A 19,587-nucleotide genomic window follows, 5' to 3' on the forward strand; every position below is an offset into this window, starting at 1 on the left:
GCAGCAGCCACAGGCAATACCAGTGCAAAGAAATGAGAAAAAAATACAACACAGAAAATGAAAACAAATTACAGGTGATATAACCAGTGAATGTGTCTGCTTGGAACAAATCTTACAAAAAATCTAGCTACTGCACTCCTAATGAAGATTTACTGGCAAGAACCATGTTTTAATTAAAAGACATTTAATATAATTAAACAGACCATATTTTCATATCTACTTCTGAAACAACTGTGCATTTGAGAAGCCAGAGACTGTGGTTTTCAAAGTACAGTCTATAGACCCTTAGGAATTCAGGATTATTTCTACAGGGTCCATAACAAGAGCAAATTCATACATGATGCACCAAGATCTGTATCTTTTTTTAAACACACTGGAACATGTCTATGTATCAAAAACTGAAAAAAAAACAACCCTTAGAAGTCAACAGCATAGAACTAATTAAATTCTGAGCAACTCTGGGTTTGGGTTTTTTTGTTTTGGGTTTTTTTTTTTTAATCTTGTGTCTCCTAGTTTATACGTGAAGGATTTGATTGGTTGCCTGAAAATTTGTCTTCTATTCCAATCATATTAGTTGACCTAACAGAATACATTTCTGGTCTCTATCAGCTTTGCTTAAACATAATTTTTTTATTATGAATACCCAAATGAAAGGGTTAAGTACAAGATTTTTAAATTATGACAGCAGAATCATTAAACAAATGAAACTATGCTCCTGCAAAACCCTGAGATCCTGGCAAGCATATGCCATCTTTCATATGTTTTATCACAGCCTCAGAAAATGCCACATCCTTCAGAAATGCCTTATAAAGACCCCTGATGCAAAGAACAGTTTTGGGAATTACTTTTATATATAAAGCTAAATTAATTAAAAGCTGTAGTATCCAACAGCAATGCATTCTTGCTGGCATTTCACAGGGCACTGTAAGAAATCTGTGTACTTGCATCAGGCTGCTGAGAAACAAAACACTCAAAACCAGGAGATTACAGAACATCATACCTGGAGAATGTGCTGCCCCTCTATAAACCAGAATATCTGCCTCAGAAGAATTTACATGTCTCTTAAGATAGTGTCATCTCTGCCTTTAAAGATGCTATCACTAAAAAGAAAACACTGCTCAAGAAGAAACTGTGGCATTGCCTGTGTCTCTATGTATTTCAAAAGGACATTTCAATACCTTGAAAACACGGTTTTCTGCACAACTGCCTTTTCTCATGGAAGTTCTTTCCTAGATAAAATACTTCAGAAATTTAACTGCAGTAACAATTTCTGTACTGAATCCAGACATTAATTTTACAACATAATCCAGACATCTTGTCTCAAAAAATTCCACATTCCAAAATGGAACACATGTACTTCCTTTATACAAGGGCTGAATGAAGAGAAAGGTATGAAAACATGAACCAAGCTCTGGCATCAGGAAACTTCTTACACAGTGTGCAGTTTTTGAAGGCTAATCTTTCTGCTGTAGCAAAAACTTTCCAAGAGCTCTTCATATAGATACTTATATTTATGACTCTTGGTATCTCTGAATGGGGCATAAAGACAATGTTCATCCTCCAGGGTGTTATAAACACAAATCCCTTTTTAAGTGTATCTTTTTCCTCAGCATTAAAAGGCACCTTTTGAAATTCAAAGGTGGAAAGGACTGTGGAAATTCTGCATAAAAACATTACAAAACTTCACAATAGTTCAGAGAATGTGGATATTCAGACAAAAATCAAGAAGTACCTCTTCTGCCACAGGCACTAGGGCAGAATATACACAGACAGCTTCAGATACAAGAAATATTCTGAAAAAAGTTGATTAATAAAAGACAAGGTGTTCTGTATTTATTCCACGCCAACAAACCACTCTGGATTACTCACCTTTATGTCATAGCCATATGTCTCCCTGATGTCTTCATCAGAGTCTGTCTCTTCATCATCATAATCCAAAGTCTGCCGTGGGGATGAGGACACACTCCCTATCACTCTGTTAAAGGCTGACTGCTGAAAACTTGTCAGGTGTCCCTAAAAAATGGAATATGGAAATGAAACAATAAAATTTCCAGGAAAAATCTGGAAAACCTGAAGAGTTATCAGCAAAGAGAACAGTGGTTCTTTTGGCCTGAAGATAACTGCCTGGACATCACAAAAGAGACCAGTTACAGCAAAACGTGAAAAAAAGATAGGGAAATATCCAAGTAAAAGATCTGGTTAGATTCTGATTACCTGTTTTTTAATAATAGTGACTGGAAAGATCTAGATACCTTTCCTCAGTGCTACAAATTACAGCTTCTTCACCACAACATGACCTGACCCCACTCTCAAGGTGAAGAGGCCAACTATGGAATTATCAGTGTTTGACTACATTCCTTGCTCAGATTTACTAACAAATCACCAAATGCCTGTGAATGACAATCCATGAGAAGTTATTAATACTGAGGTTGGATTGTGCCAAGAGCAAAATGGAATTTGGACACCAAAGTGGCAACTGTTTTACACATCTTGAGGCTGTATCCAGCTGTTACAGCTGACCTGATGTTTCTTACATACACAACGCATAATGATCTGTATCTTTTTTTAAACACACTGGAACACATCTATGTCTCAAAAATTGAAAAAAAAAAAAAAGAAAACCCTTAAAAGTCAACAGTAAAGACATAATTAAAGAGTACAGAGCAACAGGCCTGTTCCTGCAATGTACCCAACAGAAGCAAGCCAAAATCTGCAGAGCACTGAACTAAGAAGTTTTACCACAGTCCTCAGCTTTTCACTGTTATCCCCTCCCCACCATGCTTCTCCAAGAAAACCAAGGCATTTTGACACACTAAATGAGGGCAAGCAGAGGGAGCAGCACTCTCTCCCCGTCCCTACCTGCAGGTCGGGGTTAGCTGCTGCCTTCTGGAGCTCGGCGCTGATGATTTTCTCCGTTTTCTCGCGGGCTGCCTGCTCCACCATCCTCTGGCTGAGCACGGAGAGCTTGGCCAGGGCAGAGGAGAGCTCGTCGGTGGCCAGGGCCTGCCGCGCCCGGTCCTGCCAGCTCATGGCTCGCTCTGTCAAGCACTGCAGGGCCTCCCCCTCGGGCAGGCGCACGGGCAGCTTCTGCAGGGACACCAGCAGGGACAGGATGGTCTCCAGGCGCGGCCGGCGGGAGCGCATGCACAGGGGACACAGGAACTTCACCTCTTTGGCCTGCCAGCTGGAGCCCTTCTTCTGAGAGCTGCTTTTGGGCAGGGGCACGCAGCCGCTGTGGAACCAGTCCTTGCACAGCTCACACTGCAGCATGAAGCCGCTGGCTGTCTTGCGGCAGATGCAGAACTTGACTTCTTCGATTCGGTCCACCATGGTCATCTTGGCCAAGTTGGCTGCCCTGAGAGCATGCATGGCTTCAATTTCCTTCTGCTCCCGCTCCTTGAATACAGCCACCTGCCCAGCAAGGACAAAAACGTGTCATGACTTTCACAGCTAAGAGAGATTTAATTTTAAAATTGTAAAATTTAATTTTATTAACAGTACAGGAAAAGGAAAAAAAAAACCAGCCCACTCAAACATATCAAGAGATCTAAACCTAGCCCAAAATTCAGGAACTACATGATCTAATTAAAGCTTGATCTAAGATATCTCCTCCTCCTCCGTTGCTCATTACTCCCTAGAGTCCTTCTGGTAGAGATGCTATGTAAACTTTAGATAACCTTCTCAATATCTACAAAGTTTCTGAAGTTCGTAATTAAATCTGTCGTAAGGCCAACAAAAGAACAGGTTTTGACTCCAGAGAAGAAGTCAGAATCTGTTCCATTCAACTGTTTAATGAGACAATGGAGCTGAGCATCCTTTCAGAAGCATCTGAGTGACCACATATCTCCTGAAGCAACTTGCACTTCACTCCCTTAATGTTTCCATTCAGGTAATTATAACCAAGCATAGTACAGTAAAACAGATTGTGTATAAGCCATGTTAATGACCCTGCATATATTTCCTTTGTTACCAGAGAAAGGGCAGCCAGATGTCAGCAAATTTTTCCGATAAGCAGCATGAGTAGCCTCCAAAAAAGAGGGACCAAATTAAACATTCCCTCCAGCCCAGTGTCCACGACCAAGCATTTGCAGGCTGATCACAAAATTGACCTAACCAAATATGTGCTGGTCATGGTTAAGGCAGAGCTGCACCTCATTACTTCCAGACAATTTCAATAAATGCTAATATTAGATGAGCAGCCACAGATACTAACCAAAGAGCATTTAAGTCTTACACATACCCAATGGTAAATACCAGCAGTGACACTCTGAACTCTACTTTCACTGCAATTAAAGTTGAACTGCATTCTTGTGTCAAACACCAGATTATGAGATAGTTCTTTCAGTGAAATTAATTTATCAGTTCTTCCCTAGAATTTCTGCAGATCAGAGATGACTTAAGCCCACGCAAGCAGGAGACACCACCTTCCACTGCTCCTTACCACAGCTGCAGCATCCCTGGCCTCCTCCAGCCCATCCTCCAGTTCACTCAGGGATTCCAAGTCAAGATCTTTCTCCTTTTCCTTCTCCAGCAGCTCCTTTGCCCTCTTCCTCCTGTTCTTGCTGCTCCCATAAACGCCGATATCGGTGCGCGGGCTCAGAACCTGCAAGCCCCAAGGAAAGTATCCTGTCAGGCCCAAGGGCATCTATCTCATCAAGGAATGACAACAGTGGCACCAGGGAACAGGAACTACTCAGCAATCTAACCCCTTTGATACCTGCCCACTAATGATAGGAAAAAGAGAATAAAGAGATAAGAAGTATCTTATAGCTAGGGAACTGGAGTGTAATCAGTAACCAGTGACATGGCAGGTCAAACTGAAAGCCACCATGTTTTCTGATTAAATTACAGAATTTATTCAGATTACACTAGCAGGCATATAGCTAATTAAAACACTACATGCAGTTAGACATCCACACTTCAACATTCCCTTCAGGGGCCTCTATAAATCAAGCCTTAAAAACTATTTCATATTTACATCAGCAATTTGGTGCCTGAAAAACCCCTAAAAGTACGCTATAAGCCTTTCAATATCAATATGAGAGGCTGAAAAGCACTTTTAAGGACAAGAATAAAGCTTTAGTCATCATGACTAGTTGGAATGCATACTTAAATATAAAATCTAGCAAATTAAATTCAATATAGGAAAGCTCAATTTGCTACATTTAGGAAAATGCAAAAGCAGAACATTTCTCAAAAGCCTTCTTGAAGTAACTAGTTAAGCAGAAGAATATAGAGAAAAAGCTGTATCTAGAATGTACCACAAAGTGAACAAAAATTAGTGTGATGTGGTTGCAATAGGGAAAATCCCATTGGAAAACATTAAACAACAGTACCCCCTTTGAGACACAAGATGTAACTACTGCACTTAACACAGCACCAGGGAAAGTCAGAGTGGGGATTCTGTCTGGATTTGGATATCTCACTAGAAGTGAAGACAAACCCCAGAATTAACAACAACATAAGAGAATGAAAAATACAGCCTCCAAGAATGAAGCTGAACTGGAACTGTTTTCCTTACAAAAGGGAAGTCTGTCAAGTAGATATGATAGATTTTCAAACACCTGATTGATTTTTATTAAAACAAGGACAGTCACTACACTCACTGAAGTGAAATAAACAGTAGCTGACTAATTTTCTTTCTTCTAGTTAAACAGTTTATAAAAATCTAATCTATTTTCTTAGCATTTAAACAGTGTGGCAAGTGAAAACACATTTCAATTTGAGACAGGTATGTGTCCATTTCAAGCCTACATTTCTTTAATGACCAAGAAAATGCTTTACTTTTCCTCTTCTTTCTCAAGTAAGAGATAAGGTTGTCTATACATAAAACAGGACTAACCAAACAGACTTTCTGCCTTTTTCATTCTTTTCATCCAAGAACAGCTGAAATTATACTGTATTCTGAAAAGGAACTGTAATCCAGCGTAACTGAACCAGCTCTTCCCTCCAGACACCTGAGGGCCATCATGACCAATTTCTGACAGAGAAATGTGTTCTTTTGACATGCTGCTCACCTGCAGCAGGTTGTAGCTGGAATTCTTCTTGAGGAAGGTCCTTCCTGTGCGCTCCCTCCAGGCACGGGCTGCAGCCACCTGGGACTCCAGCTGGGGCAGGGCATCCAGGCGCACCGGGATGGGGCGGCCCTTGGCAGACAAGCTCTCCAGCTGCTCCAGGTATGCATAGTTGCTCCCATTCTGGGGTGAAACAAAGTTTTCTAAGCCAACAATTCCACCATTATATCAGCTGCCAGTCTAATTTCAAGCCATACACTACTTTGTCACTGCCTAAAACAGAGTTCCATAGGAAAGGGATGTAAGATAAGCAGTTCTAATTCAGCCATCAGCACCCACAAATATCACAGAACTCAGGACCAAGTCAAGTAGAAAGGGTGGTTACTGAACTAATTAATCTATTTTAGAAAATTCTGGCCACCATTGCCATTACATCTTGCAACATTTTAGGGAGAAAATAAAAAAACAAATTTCCGTAAAAAGCCAAAATTTCCAGGCAGATCCAAAACTGAAAATCTGAGAGCATCCTCTGCTGCAGCTAAATAGTTGCAGTGACAGCATGCTGAACAGTTTCAAAACCAAATACCATATCATAATGAATTTGCTAGCTTTTATACCTGCTCTGAAATACTTAAAAGGAAGGGAAATAGAAATTGGATAGCCAGTGGGAAAACAAATGCACAAAAAGAAAATCAAGTACACGAGCTCCAGTAAGCACATTTAAGAGCCATAGCAAGGCTTCTCTTCAGGCCACCTTTGTGAGGAGAGGTGCTAGCAATAAAGGACACATTCAAATAAAAGAGTGCAAGCAGAAGATTCTAGGCCCTGCTGTAAGCCCTACCTGAATGGCCTCCACTTTGGCTGTCCAGTCTCTAGCTCGCTGCAGGGCTTCTTTCAGTGCCAGCACATTGGGCAGGTAGGCAGGGATGTTCTTTGCCTCATTCACAATGCCCTCCAGAGCCATCATACTTTGGCGTGGTCTAGAGTAAGAAAAAAACCAATTCCAGCCTTCTCTCAAAATACCAGTCATCTAAAGACAAATCTGACAGGTTGGTGGTGTAACTTCACCACTACACTGCAGGGTAGGATACCATGGCTCTGAGCTTGAAGGATGCTACTGGCTACCAAATAAGGTGAGAAAAGCTGATGGGCTTGGCATAATCAAGCTCAGAAGGGCACAGCATCACAACCCTAAACACCAAGAAAGCTCTTGTTGGTAGCTTAGTCAGAGTTCTTTGTGGAGAAGGATGAATAGCAAAGACAGCAGCAACAAGCACAGCCTCAGCCTCCTGCCACTGTGCAACACGATTGGCAATCAACACTTCTGCAATTCAATCTCAAATCCAACTCTAGAACAATCTTAACTGCTAGGAGGTTAAAAAAAAACCACTAAGTAAGAAAGGCAACTACAGCTTCAAGGGCCCAACCTTTCACCTCACATCTCAAAAGAGGAAGAGAAATACAATTGTGTGACCTCTAAGAACAGTTTGTAAAGGAACACTCACCTGGCCTGCAGGCAGACCTTGGCCTTCTCCTCCCACCTCTCTGAGACTGTGAGCAGCTCCTGCAGCTCAGCCATGGCTTTTTCTACAGCATGATGTGGTGCCAAGCCCACACCAGAGTCAATCAGCTTCTTCATCACATCCAGGGTGACTCTCTGGGGATCCAAGAGGGTGGACCTCACCTCATCCAGCCACCGTGCCTGCTGCAGTTCCTGCTTCAGCCTTGGCAGCTCAGGAAGTTCAACATAAAGGCCAGAGCCCATGTCTATCAACTCCTGCAGCTTGGAAGAGTCTGGGATCTCATCAATCATAGCTTCCTGAGCACGCTCATGAAACTCTTCCACATCATCGAGCAGATTCTGAAGCAACATACAGTACAAATCAATTAGGAAAAAACACCCACAGAATCCAAAAGAAAATGCAACTGAGGGATCAGTCTGCTGTGAATCTGTATGTGATCACCACATCATCAGTCTGAGCTTCCACACACAATGCCAGCTAGCTGTCACAAGCCATCAAGTGTGACAGAAATTAAGTAACAGACCATCTCAACTTATTTGATGGCCTAATGTTTCATACCCTAGGCATATTAGTTGCATCAAACTCTGCACCTAAAATAGTACAACTGCAAATGACAACAGATCCCAACAAACAGAATATTCAGCACTGCCCAGTCAATGTTAGTTTTAAAATAGTGGGGAGAAGAGGGACTTCTGCAAACAGGCCATCGTTTCAATAGTGTCAGGGGCATTACAGCAATGACAGCAACACAAAAAAAGAAAAAAACATGCTGAGGAGAAATAACAAGCCAGAAATGTATGAGAACACAAATACCACAGGTCCTGAAAATAACAATGGTGAAGTCTGAAAGTAATATTCCCTAAAGCAGGACTAGCACTTATAAGCATCAGAGCTTTATTGCACTAAAGAAAGAAATGAAAATGCAAAACCCTCTTATTAAAGGAGACAATTTCACAGAAATCCAACTGCACTGCTGCAGTTGTCCTCATCCTCATGTTTTGGCACTGCAATGAAAAAAAAATCAAAGACAGCAAAGACAGGAAAGAATCTCTGCAGGAGACCCATTCAAGGACATTCAACCAGCATTCTCAATGCATTCACCCCCAAGTCTCTTACTAGAAGACAGGCATTTCTGACAGCAAGCCCATGGCACAACGAGGAGCAAGCCTGCATTTCCTAACCCTTAGCTTACTGCCTTTTTTGGCTGCTGCTGCTTTTCATGACTGTCTGGAAATCAGAAGGCATTTGTAAGAAAGAACAAGATCTACATTATAAAGATTTTGATTTAGGAAACCTACTCTGAATGCTTCATAGTGGCAACAGTAAATTATTACAGTTCAATAATTACAATGCCTTTTGTGTTAGAAAATATTCATCATCCAACATGACAATTATTTTGCTATTCACTATGATGGATAATTGCATTCAAATGCCATGCTAAAAGCTGGTGAGTGCTTAGGCATAAATGATCATTATCTGACTTCATTCAGAAATGAAAAGACTACACTTTGTAATCAGTAAAATGATAATTATTTATTTATTGACTAGTGATTATGCTGAGACTTCAAGAGCATGCACATGCATAGGCAGAGTACTTGAACTAGAACCAGATTCCTTCCTAATGCTGAGGGGTGGGGGGAGATGGACTAGTTGGGAGAAGGCATTAGACAAAAATACAAGCTCAAAAACTGTTAAGAGTTAATTATATGTCTGCAGCCCTCTCATCTATGAATTATGTTTTAATTAGAAGCAAGTTTTAAAGACATTTAAAAAGCCCATCTGAAAGCAATCTTACATGTCTACCTAATAGATGATGATAACATTTCATTAATAAATATTAGTATTTTTACTAATACTAATAATATGTGTAATTACACACTAATGTGTGTGTAAAGAAGTGAAGTAAAACCATCCTATCATATGAGGATGAGAAAGCACTTCCCACTTTAACCAGTTTGCTGGCATCTAATAAAGAACACCTCTAAAGGACAAGGACAGCATCAACAAGCCTGGCAAACCTGCACACTAGAGCTCTATGGTTTTATGAAGGAAATTGTTTTCAGAAAAAAAAAATAATGCCAATATTATGTAAACAACAAGAAATTCCACTATAAAGTCTCTCTTATCAACACTGAACTATCACAGAAAAGTTTATATAAAATTCATGAATGAAGGACATAAACACTAACAAACACTTATGGAAAAGGGGCCTTCTAAAAAAAAAAACTAACTTATTTTTAAACTGTATGTTTGGCTATGTAGCACTAGCTGCACCTATGGTAATGTACAGGATTTCAGGCCCTCTATCTAGTACTATACAACACATGTAAAACTGTACAAGCAGAGCATGCAGGTTAATAAGGGATTAACATACATCTCAGGAAGCATTTCTCTAGGCAAAAAATCTTTATTAAGGATGTTTCTTAAGGAGTTTTCTACAAGTTGGTTAGTAGGTGAAATGCTGTTAAGTAGTCCATCACCAGTGACAGAGAAACAAATTAAGACTGCTGCTGAAAACACTTGCTATGATGCAGAGTGCCAGAATGACAAATGGTAATAGCAGCCAGGGGAATCAGTATGGTCTGGATTACTTATTAGTCTAGATTCATTCAGAGACAGGTGTAAAGATATATATGAAGGGCAAGAAATGCAGGCCATGCATACAGATTAAGAAGGCTGTAGCCTGGAAAGCAAGGCTGAGATTTATGGAATAACTAACAATGTGGCACTGCTTTCCTGTTTCCCTGAAAAAGCACACCAGTGTAACCCTGAGAAGTTTCTACAAAAACATATAAAGAGCAGGATTTAGCCAGAAACTTAAGCTCTGCAGAGAGCATTAATGATGATGGAATAAGAGTAACTGGTTCAGAGATTCATAACTGGGCTGTCTGGACAGGGACAGGGGAAGGGGATCTTCCATATTTGTTTAGCTGCACCACCACACCTGACAACGCCTGCTGCACCAGGCACCTGGAAAAAGTGCACTTATGTTTTACTTCAGAAGCTTTTAATCCTCTACTCCAGGCAAAATTGTCTGTTTAAAAAAACACACTACCACAAAACCAGAGCAAAGTAAAATGCACACCATTATCAGAGGAACAGATGCAATCTTACCTTTACTTGTCGGGCCTGGCTGATAACACATGGCAAGCTGAACAGCTGCTGCACAAATGCTTTAAGCTCCTCCATAGTCAGCTTGGTCCGTGTCCTTCCACTGTCTTGGCTCACTCTGCTGTACAAATGGGCACAATTAAGTATTAGGTGAGAGATAATGATCCTTGGATTTATTCACAGTGACAGAAATTATCTATCAGGATTACTGAGAAGTTACCAAAAGCATTTAATCACCTACAAACTCAAAGGAAAATGTAACTTGAACTCAACAAGAATTCCAAAATCCTGAAAACAAAATTTAATGCAATTCCCCTAAGCCCCTTCAGGATCATTTACTCTGCCCTTCAGAGGTGCAATTGTCTAGGTGAGCTTCAAACTGAGTTTGTTACAAATAGAGGAATATAGCCCCATAAAGCCAGCTTTAGGCAGCTCAGGAAGTTGTGTGCTGTGCCAGGCACTGACAAGAAGTCTAAGATATGTAACAGCAACAAGCCCTGAACACAAATCTTAAGATCTCGTGCTTTCTCTCTTGTAGCCAGAGAACTGCTGAAACTGACCTTGCAACAGAGGACTGATATTCAGTAGGACAGGCTCTGCAAAGACATTTCCATTAAATATCACTCGAAGCAAGTGTAACAAGCCCACTGAATGGAGTAAAAGACTTAAAAGTGACACAATGCATAAATTAAATACTTGCTGTACAGATCACTGGCAGGCACAACTTCCCAAGTACAACAGATTTCAAATACTGAACAGCTGTTCCCTGCTAATGAATCTACATTTGAATACTACAGAAATAGTAAAGAAATTCTATCTTATGCTATGGACTTACATAATGTCGTAAATGTAAAATTTAGATTAATGATGAAATATAATTACACACCAGCTAAACCTCAGAGGGGAATAAAGAACCCTGCAGGCTTTGATTTGCTCCAACAGACAGTGATGAGGAGCAGTGGCTGCAGCAGACCTGCTGTGCCCCCAAAATTCCTGAGTGAGGGTGAAGGGGTAGAGGGCTCCGAGGGACAAAACTGAGGGAGGGGACACTCAGCAGTGTCACACTGACATTCTAGCCTTAGTCCAACCATTGTCACAGCACAAGATGCTGCACAAAAGGGACAATTATCCCTGCCTGTGGAAACTCACAACATCCAGGAGAAGGTAAAGATCTAGGACTAGAATATTGGACAGAACTTCACAGCTACATATTATCCATTTTTGGGGTTTATTCAAAAAGAGATGGATAAGGCACAGATTTTCTTCTGCTGCATTTGACCATGAGTTTATTGCTACATTAACCCCTCCCAAATTGCTCTGTTTGAGCACTTGTTTTTAATTTGCTTTTTTAATAACCTTATCCTTTTTGTAAAAGTGATCTTCTCTAGGTGTTAAATATGAACATAAATGTTACAGAAGCAGCTGAACATGACCTTTATACTTACACTGCCTAGCACTGTTCAAAGAAGTTTCAAGATCTTCCTCAAACCTCAATTTTGTAAAATATTTTTAGTTAGCATACAACAGCCCTCAAATGTATATTCAAGCCTTTTTTTGGTCTCATAAAATTCTTTTATCTTTACATCAGACATGACACTGAAAGTATCAAAACCCACCAAATAACTAACTGAAGAGTTATTTCTTCTTACATATACATAATGAGATACATATACATATATATCTCAGCAACTGTTGAGAGAGGGCTGTCACACTCCAACAGCAGAAGGAACAGGAGGAAGCAGCACCAGACCAGGAACACCTGGGAGCTACCAAAATAATTATACTTGACTAGAACAGAGCAATGCAACCCCTGTCACGCTGTTTCCCTCACCTGGATCAGAGTTCTAAGTGAGTAATACCTCTGTGGCACTGGGGTTCTACAAGCAATAAAAAACAATCAGGAGAGCCTTCTTTAGCCTCCAAATACAGAAAAAATGCTTCTCTGTTGTGTAACACTTTTCCAGTTAGAACAGATTGTTACACTTGAATCTGTGGTGCAACTAACATTTTAGTGTTCAAATTCAAGCAATTATGATACATGCATTATGTTCTGTGTAGCAAAGTTGTGCATTATAATTAACAAGGTATTTACTTTTTTTCTCTCTCAAAATGTCTTAAGTAATACACAGAAACCACACAGGCAAAAAATACAACCAACTACAAAACCAAATCTTATCCTCAACAGAGGAACTACAAGCTACATAAATTTACTATACAACTTTATTACAGTCACCTCACTGAGCTATTTTCCATTGACTTATTATTCAGTGCACAAAACATACAGGACAGAAGGAAGAACATGCTCCTGGAAGTTCATGAGAACAAAACACATCCCTCAGACTGCTGAGGCAGGGCCAGGAGTAATGCTGAGGCAGCCACAGGCAAGGCAGGCAGCACAGAGAACCAAGGGAGTTTCACTGCCCCAAGTCACTGAGGCAAGCCACTACCTTTCAGCCACACATCTCTGCCTCCCATGGTCCTTCCCAAAAAGTACCAGACTGGCTCAAACTATGGACTGGTTTTGCCCTCCATACTGCTGTGCTCCTCCAGCACAAAAAATCGAAAAGGATTTTTTGTCACAAACACCCAAAGTCAAAACTTACTCTCATTACATTTTTACCTCCAGCTGTCTCTCCCTACAAGCAGAATACTTCATCAGCAATCAAACACAACTTCTCCAAAGGATTTCACATTTCAGTACATAAGTCAGCTGAAAGCAGAGTTTATAACATCCCAACTAAGCCCACCTTAGGGCCCTTTGTGCCACTGTATCTCCTCCAACCCTTCCCAACTCCCAACGAGTCACAGCACTAAGGAAAAGAAGCACTGAAAGAAGCTTGCACACAGTAAGACCTCAGGGTTTTTAACTCTTCCAAGTCCAATCAAGTAACAAAGAGGCAGATGGAAAGTACTGAAAAACTGCCTGTCTCACCTGTGTTTTTGCTTTTTGCTCAGAAGCAGCTGTGCTACTGAAGCACAGGTCTCTGCTTCTTTCACAGCATCTCGGAGCCTGCGGAAAAGATCGTTCTCTGGGTATTTCCTGTCTTCAGCATCCTCCAACATTACTCTCAGCTCAATCACATCTGTAATAAGAGCACATAAATTATTTGTATGCAAAAAAAGTGAGAAATTTTAGATGGCTTCAATGGCCTTCAATCGTGGTTCCAACAGCATAACTGAATTTGAAATGCACAATGCTAATGAGAGGACAGAACACATGTAGGAGTTTCAGGACATCCTATTAAGAATGACAGACTCTGACCTTTCTTGTGGTTGAGATTGGCAGACAGAGCCTCTGTAACTCTACTGACCCAAGTGTCGTAAGACTGTGCTCTAACCTTCACTCCATACAACAAAGAAGGAAGGTCTTCTAGTGGATAGCGGTACCTGAAGGTATGAAAAGAGACAGAAAAAGTATTAATGCCCACATCAAAGTCAGGATATTAATAATATTAAGTTTTTCTAGCTACAGCAAGGCCAGAAAAACTGTACATGTACAACACCTGTTCACCTAGGAACCAAGAAACAAAGAGGAGAAAAATACTCCTTAAATTAAGGAGAAAAAAAGTGTGACCAAATGTATTTGGCCACTGGGCTACAGCAAACTATTAGACAGGGAAGAAAAGTGGGGACAAAATAATCCTGTGTACCTTAGACACTTCTTCTGCATGGGACAGGGACATAAATCAGAAGGATGGTATAAGCACACCAGGCGCTCGGGATTACAGGAACACGTGAGAGCTGACAGGAAGCACGTGGTTCTGCAAGCTGTGCACTGACGTTCATCATCTGGAACCAGCTCAAACACCTCTTCTTCAGACATCAACACTCCCTGACAAGAAGAATTAGCCACTTGCTCAAAAATTCTAATGCAAGCAGGGGGAGAGGGAAGCAGAAAGTTCTTTTGCAAGCGTTTATTACTCACCATCTGTACAACAGACTCCCTCAGCCGTGTCTCTTCCTCTATCAGCAGAGTCATCTCCTTGCACACCATGGCAGCCAGCCCCACATCCAGGCACTCTGGATCTGCAGCCATCTTGAAGATCAGCTCTTCGTGGGAGAAAACACAGTGACGTCCCAGCCTTCGGTAGTGACTCACACACTGACGTCCAATGGGGAGCTAAAAAAACACATCATCATCATTCAGGGGGAAAAATAATCATCTCTCAGCTCACATTTTCCTCTCTCTGACAAAGACTGGGAAAAGACAGACTAAGAATTGTCTTTGATGGGATAGAGAAAATTCTGTGGCATTCACATTCTTGAACAGAGAGATAATTCTCTCTCAGGTTTTTTCCTAGAGAAGCACAGAGAGAAGAGGAGAAAACAATTCTTATCTCTACTTGCTGCTCCTGTTGTTTTAGCACATGTGGAATGTGTTAGGAAGATTGTTTACCTGAAGGGAGTTCTTAATTGGATTCTGGTGATGGTTGTTTATATTAATTGGCCTATTGGGTCAAAGCTGTGTCCTGCCTGTCTCAAGACAGCCATGGGTTTTTCTTTAGAATGTATCTTTGTACAGTATAATATAGTATCCTTTTAGTATTCTTTAAAATAATATAGTATAATGTAACATATAATAAAGCAATTGTTCAGCATTCTGAATCCATGGAGTCAGATGGCAATCATTCACCCTGTATTCACTAAGATTCTAACAACCTTAAAATCATGTCCCAGATGAGGACAAAGAGGGTAGCAATGCTAGGGAGGGGCATCTTCCATAACCTTATGCACCTAACATGGAGACAAAAGTTTAAGAGTTGTCCTAAGCTCTTTTTACTTCCAGTGGCAAGAAACTGGCACCAAAGAGAAGTCACCTGGTCTACACTAAGGTGCATACATTCCCCTCTGGGTATCACTATGCTTGGACACAGCCATTTAACCTTAAGATTCCTACAGTTAACCAAAACTGGTATCACTCATTTCCTGCCTTTTAAAGCAAAAAGATGCTAAATTATTTTGCTGCAGATATTTCTGCATTTTACAGAAGCAAAGGAAATTTCACATGGCTGGTGCAAGTTAAGCAGTTTTCACAGAGGCTACACTCATATTCCATCATGAGTGCTGGAAGAAAATATAAGAGCCCTGACACACTGCCAGTCCTGCAGACAGATTTCCTGATAAAAGAATAAAAGTCTCTGAAAAAGGGCTACAATTTCCATCGTTAGTTTAAAAAACAAAGCTAGAGATGAGATCATAACCTCCAACTGTAAACCCTGGATAGTAACAGAACACTCCTTTGACAATTTCCTGAACAATCCACATGAGCTATGCACCAATGTGGCACAGCTATCAGAACAGCACTAATATGATTAAAAGGCACAATTAGCTAGCACAAAGGAAAAACAAAGATTGTTATAAGCTTATCTCCAACATGCAAATGACAACAGTACTTCAAGACAGGACACAGACCTCTATCAAATTCACAAAGTGGCATCACATCTAAAGGTACTGTGAGATCCCACTTTTTGGTTAACCAGTAATTAAAAAGGAAGAACATGTGCCCAAAGTTTCAGTTTGAAGTTGCCTAAAATTAGAATTACTTTGTATAATGAAACTTCCCTCAGTTTCTAACTGCTGTCCCAAGAACTATAAACATAAAATACACTATTTAACTGAAAAGAGTGTTCAGGTAGTTAAGTTACTAACACACCACTTGCAGAAGTCCCATAGCAAATATATACAAAAGAACAGACCCAGTCAGCAGTGCAGAAGTTCACAGCTTCAGCAAAGTTATATCCCTGGTTAAATCCAGAGTGATAGGCACGAGGAAAGGTCACAACAAACTCGCCAGCACATTGGTTTGTCCTGAAAACCTAAAAAAGGGAGGATAAAGGAAAGAAAAAATATGTAACATGCAACAGCTTAAGACACAGAAGTACAAGATGTTTGAACACCAGTTTCTGTACCCATAGATCACCAGAGGCAACACAACTACCCCAACAGTGGTAAGGATTGTTTTTGCCTTCTGAACAGGAATACTCAATTCACAGCCTTTTTCAAAAAGAGCTGAATATATAAGCCAACAGTTGAAAACTGTCTTTATGAATCCCAAAAGGGATGATTCTCTATCATCATTTAATCCGTTGTACCACAAAGTGCAAAAGCTTCTGGAAAAAAGTTTATGGTTTGCTTTCCTGGGGTATTTGCCAGGGAAGCAATTTATCCTAAGACAAAAGCAAATGATAGTGACTGCTGCTTAGAGGTCTGCAGTCAATTGTGTTTGGTCAGAAAACATTTTGTAATGCTGAGATTTCTACTGAAAGTGAGACAAGTATTTTACTGTCAAGAGCTTTTAAAAGCATTTCAGGCAAACTTGCTGTTACACAAGGGAGGGGATTTTTTTATTAAAAGTTAACTGTAATACACAGCATATGCTTGTTCTGGAAGGTATTTTATGTAGGAAGCTTGGCACACTCACTTCTATTGCAAGAAAATGTAAATTTCCTGGTTAGCCTAGGGAAGAGTCTAGAAAACAGCTTTAAAAACCACCCCATAAGTAATGAATATGCAAATGCCTACCATAAAAAAATCTTCAGAGTTATGCCAAACCATTGTTATACAAATCTGGCAGAGAATGAAAAAAAGAGAACACACAGGAGTGCTTATGTAAAAAATGCTTGTGTGCTACTCACTGGTACACCATGTTCCATCAGCACATTGGGGTTCATAATAGTGACCAGCTGATGCAGGAGATCAGGCTGGGATTCAAAGAGCTCAGGAGCCAATTCCTTCATCACATCTTCCAACTGCTCTGCTGCATGAGAGGGCACACCATACCATGTCTTCGGCTCTCCCCTACCAAAACACAAGCACAGGAATGAACACAAATCAGAGTGCTCACCACTGGTGGTGCCACCCAGCTGTAAAGCACACCTCACAGCCAGCAGCACTGCCCTCATGAGACATTCTACACCTAGATTTAAAAAATGTCTTTAATCAACAAGCATCTTCAGGATGTATTACTCTAATCTGAAAAATCAGTTGCACTCCAACACAATTCTCAACATACTTGGCAGTAGATTTGCCTTGACAAGTTTAACATGGAAGATAATTGTCACTTAGCACGCTCTCCAAAGGGGTAAAATGGGAAATAATTTTCCTTCAGAAAGAAGGAATTAGGTTTAATAAACAAAACCTTGGCTGTCACACCTACAGTCTAAAAAAGGTCATGGTACTCCTCCATTCAATCAGGCCTGGAGTAGTCATATTCCTAAAACCAACAGAACAGTATACCAGCCAGAGGAGTAAAATACATGCAATCTCTCTAATACTCCTAACTCATTACTAAAAACCTAGGATCCACTGGATCATTAAGATGAAAAATGCCAAATAACCTGGATTAGCTAAGTACGAGGGAACAAAAATATTAACAGGACCAAAACTAATCAAATAATCAATCAAGCATTATTCCAGTCCTTTCTTAACCAAAAGAAACTGCCACGACCTAGATTTATTTTTAAATATACATATTTAAAACACATATACAGCTGAGATTTATTTTTAAAACCTGTTTTAGTAGATTTTAGCAAGTACAAGCAGGATCTGCTTACACAGCCCTATGGACATGGATTATTCCAGAGGCTGGAGCATTCCCGGCGGGCTGCAGTGTCCCCTGCTGGCAGCTGCTGTCACCTCTGATGCCTCCAAAAGCCATGAGACAGCAGACTCCACTTCTAGCACACAGACATCCCAACTTTGAATCATAAAGGAGGGAACCAGTGAACTCTTAACTCAGTTCTGAATGAAAAAACTTTCTTTAAAAAGGTAAGAGCCTGTAAAGCACAACTTTATGGTGACACTGGAATGTTGGGCACATAAGAATATTTCATCAGTTAATGAGAACAACTAATATGCTTGTCCTGGGTTTGCCTTAATTGAATGTTTTGCCTTTAAAAAGCATCTGTATTCACCTTCAATCAGCCACAGCTAAGAACACAGAGCACTCTGCACATTTAGCTTTTCATTTACACGTCCTCAGCATGCAGAGGCACTTTGAAGTAGAACTACAAAACTTCCTAAAGCCAACAGGGCAGTGGAAGGCAGATGCACAAAGGACAGCTCATACCAGTGCAGGTAGTTGATGGAATAGCTCCAGTGGTCTTCAATATGCCAGCAGAAGGAGGAGAAGCACATCCCCACATACAGCCAGGGCACCTTCATGCCAGAGATGTCTGCATTAATATGAGCTAGGACTGACTGCTCCAGAATGGGCATGTTGTTCAAGTTCCAACCAGAGAGGGCATAATCCTGCCAAAAGAAGAAAATTTGAACAAACCAGAAGAACATTAAGGACACCAAGCCCAGAAAAGGAAAGTACAAAGGAAAATATCAAAAATACCATTTCTATAGTAGATAATGGAGTATTTCCTGCAACAATGAAACATCAAACTCAGAAATAATTCCTTAAATGCCATAGTCATCAAATAATCACACTAAGATTTCAGTAACAGTCCTAGTATTTCAACATAGCCCATCTTCTTTGGATCAAGGCTTATACACTTAAGTTTTGGTTTCTTCCCCATCACAAGACTGCATGGTTTTCTGGTGGAACAAAATACCAGCAATGCCAGGGGAAGAACTAAACATAGAAGTCTTCAGTAATACAGGACAACTCAAAATTGTACACAACAGTGAATCTCGTGTCACTTTTTCAGCTTTTTTTAAACACCCATTTTACTATGCTGCACTTTATGTTGATCTACTCTATAAATTACTTTAGAAACTTTCCTCAAGGGAAAATATTCCTACACACTTATTTTTGGGAAGACAGCATCACCTCTTAAGCATTCTCACCTTTACTTTCAAATACACACAATTTGTTCAAAAAACTATAACCCAGACAGCCTTAAAAACCCACTACTGTGCTTCAGCATTAATCTACTTTCCACTTTTACACAAGCTGTAAGCACAGACTGATTGGGATTTTAGGTATATCC

At 40.4% G+C, this 19,587-nt stretch overlaps 1 protein-coding gene across 2 annotated transcripts in view; it reads right to left on the bottom strand.

Annotated features, from left to right (window-relative positions):
• The window catches only part of KDM5A (lysine demethylase 5A), a 49,506-nt gene that overhangs the window by 9,740 nt on the left and 20,179 nt on the right, over positions 1-19,587 (bottom strand). The window contains exons 11-24 of one of the 2 annotated variants that reach the window (XM_064421204.1): positions 18,717-18,898; positions 17,284-17,446; positions 16,345-16,464; positions 14,574-14,768; positions 14,299-14,480; positions 13,911-14,035; positions 13,581-13,731; positions 10,652-10,766; positions 7,520-7,875; positions 6,856-6,994; positions 6,018-6,197; positions 4,442-4,603; positions 2,860-3,411; positions 1,870-2,013 (exon numbers count right to left, since the gene is read on the bottom strand). In XM_064421204.1, coding sequence (XP_064277274.1) covers positions 1,870-2,013; positions 2,860-3,411; positions 4,442-4,603; positions 6,018-6,197; positions 6,856-6,994; positions 7,520-7,875; positions 10,652-10,766; positions 13,581-13,731; positions 13,911-14,035; positions 14,299-14,480; positions 14,574-14,768; positions 16,345-16,464; positions 17,284-17,446; positions 18,717-18,898 — 2,766 coding nt within the window. Of the gene's footprint in view, positions 1-1,869; positions 2,014-2,859; positions 3,412-4,441; positions 4,604-6,017; positions 6,198-6,855; positions 6,995-7,519; positions 7,876-10,651; positions 10,770-13,580; positions 13,732-13,910; positions 14,036-14,298; positions 14,481-14,573; positions 14,769-16,344; positions 16,465-17,283; positions 17,447-18,716; positions 18,899-19,587 lie in introns of both variants that reach the window. The other variant, XM_064421203.1, reaches the window with a different exon arrangement.

Source organism: Passer domesticus, chromosome 5, assembly GCF_036417665.1.
Source record: "Passer domesticus isolate bPasDom1 chromosome 5, bPasDom1.hap1, whole genome shotgun sequence".
Taxonomy (NCBI): domain Eukaryota; kingdom Metazoa; phylum Chordata; class Aves; order Passeriformes; family Passeridae; genus Passer; species Passer domesticus.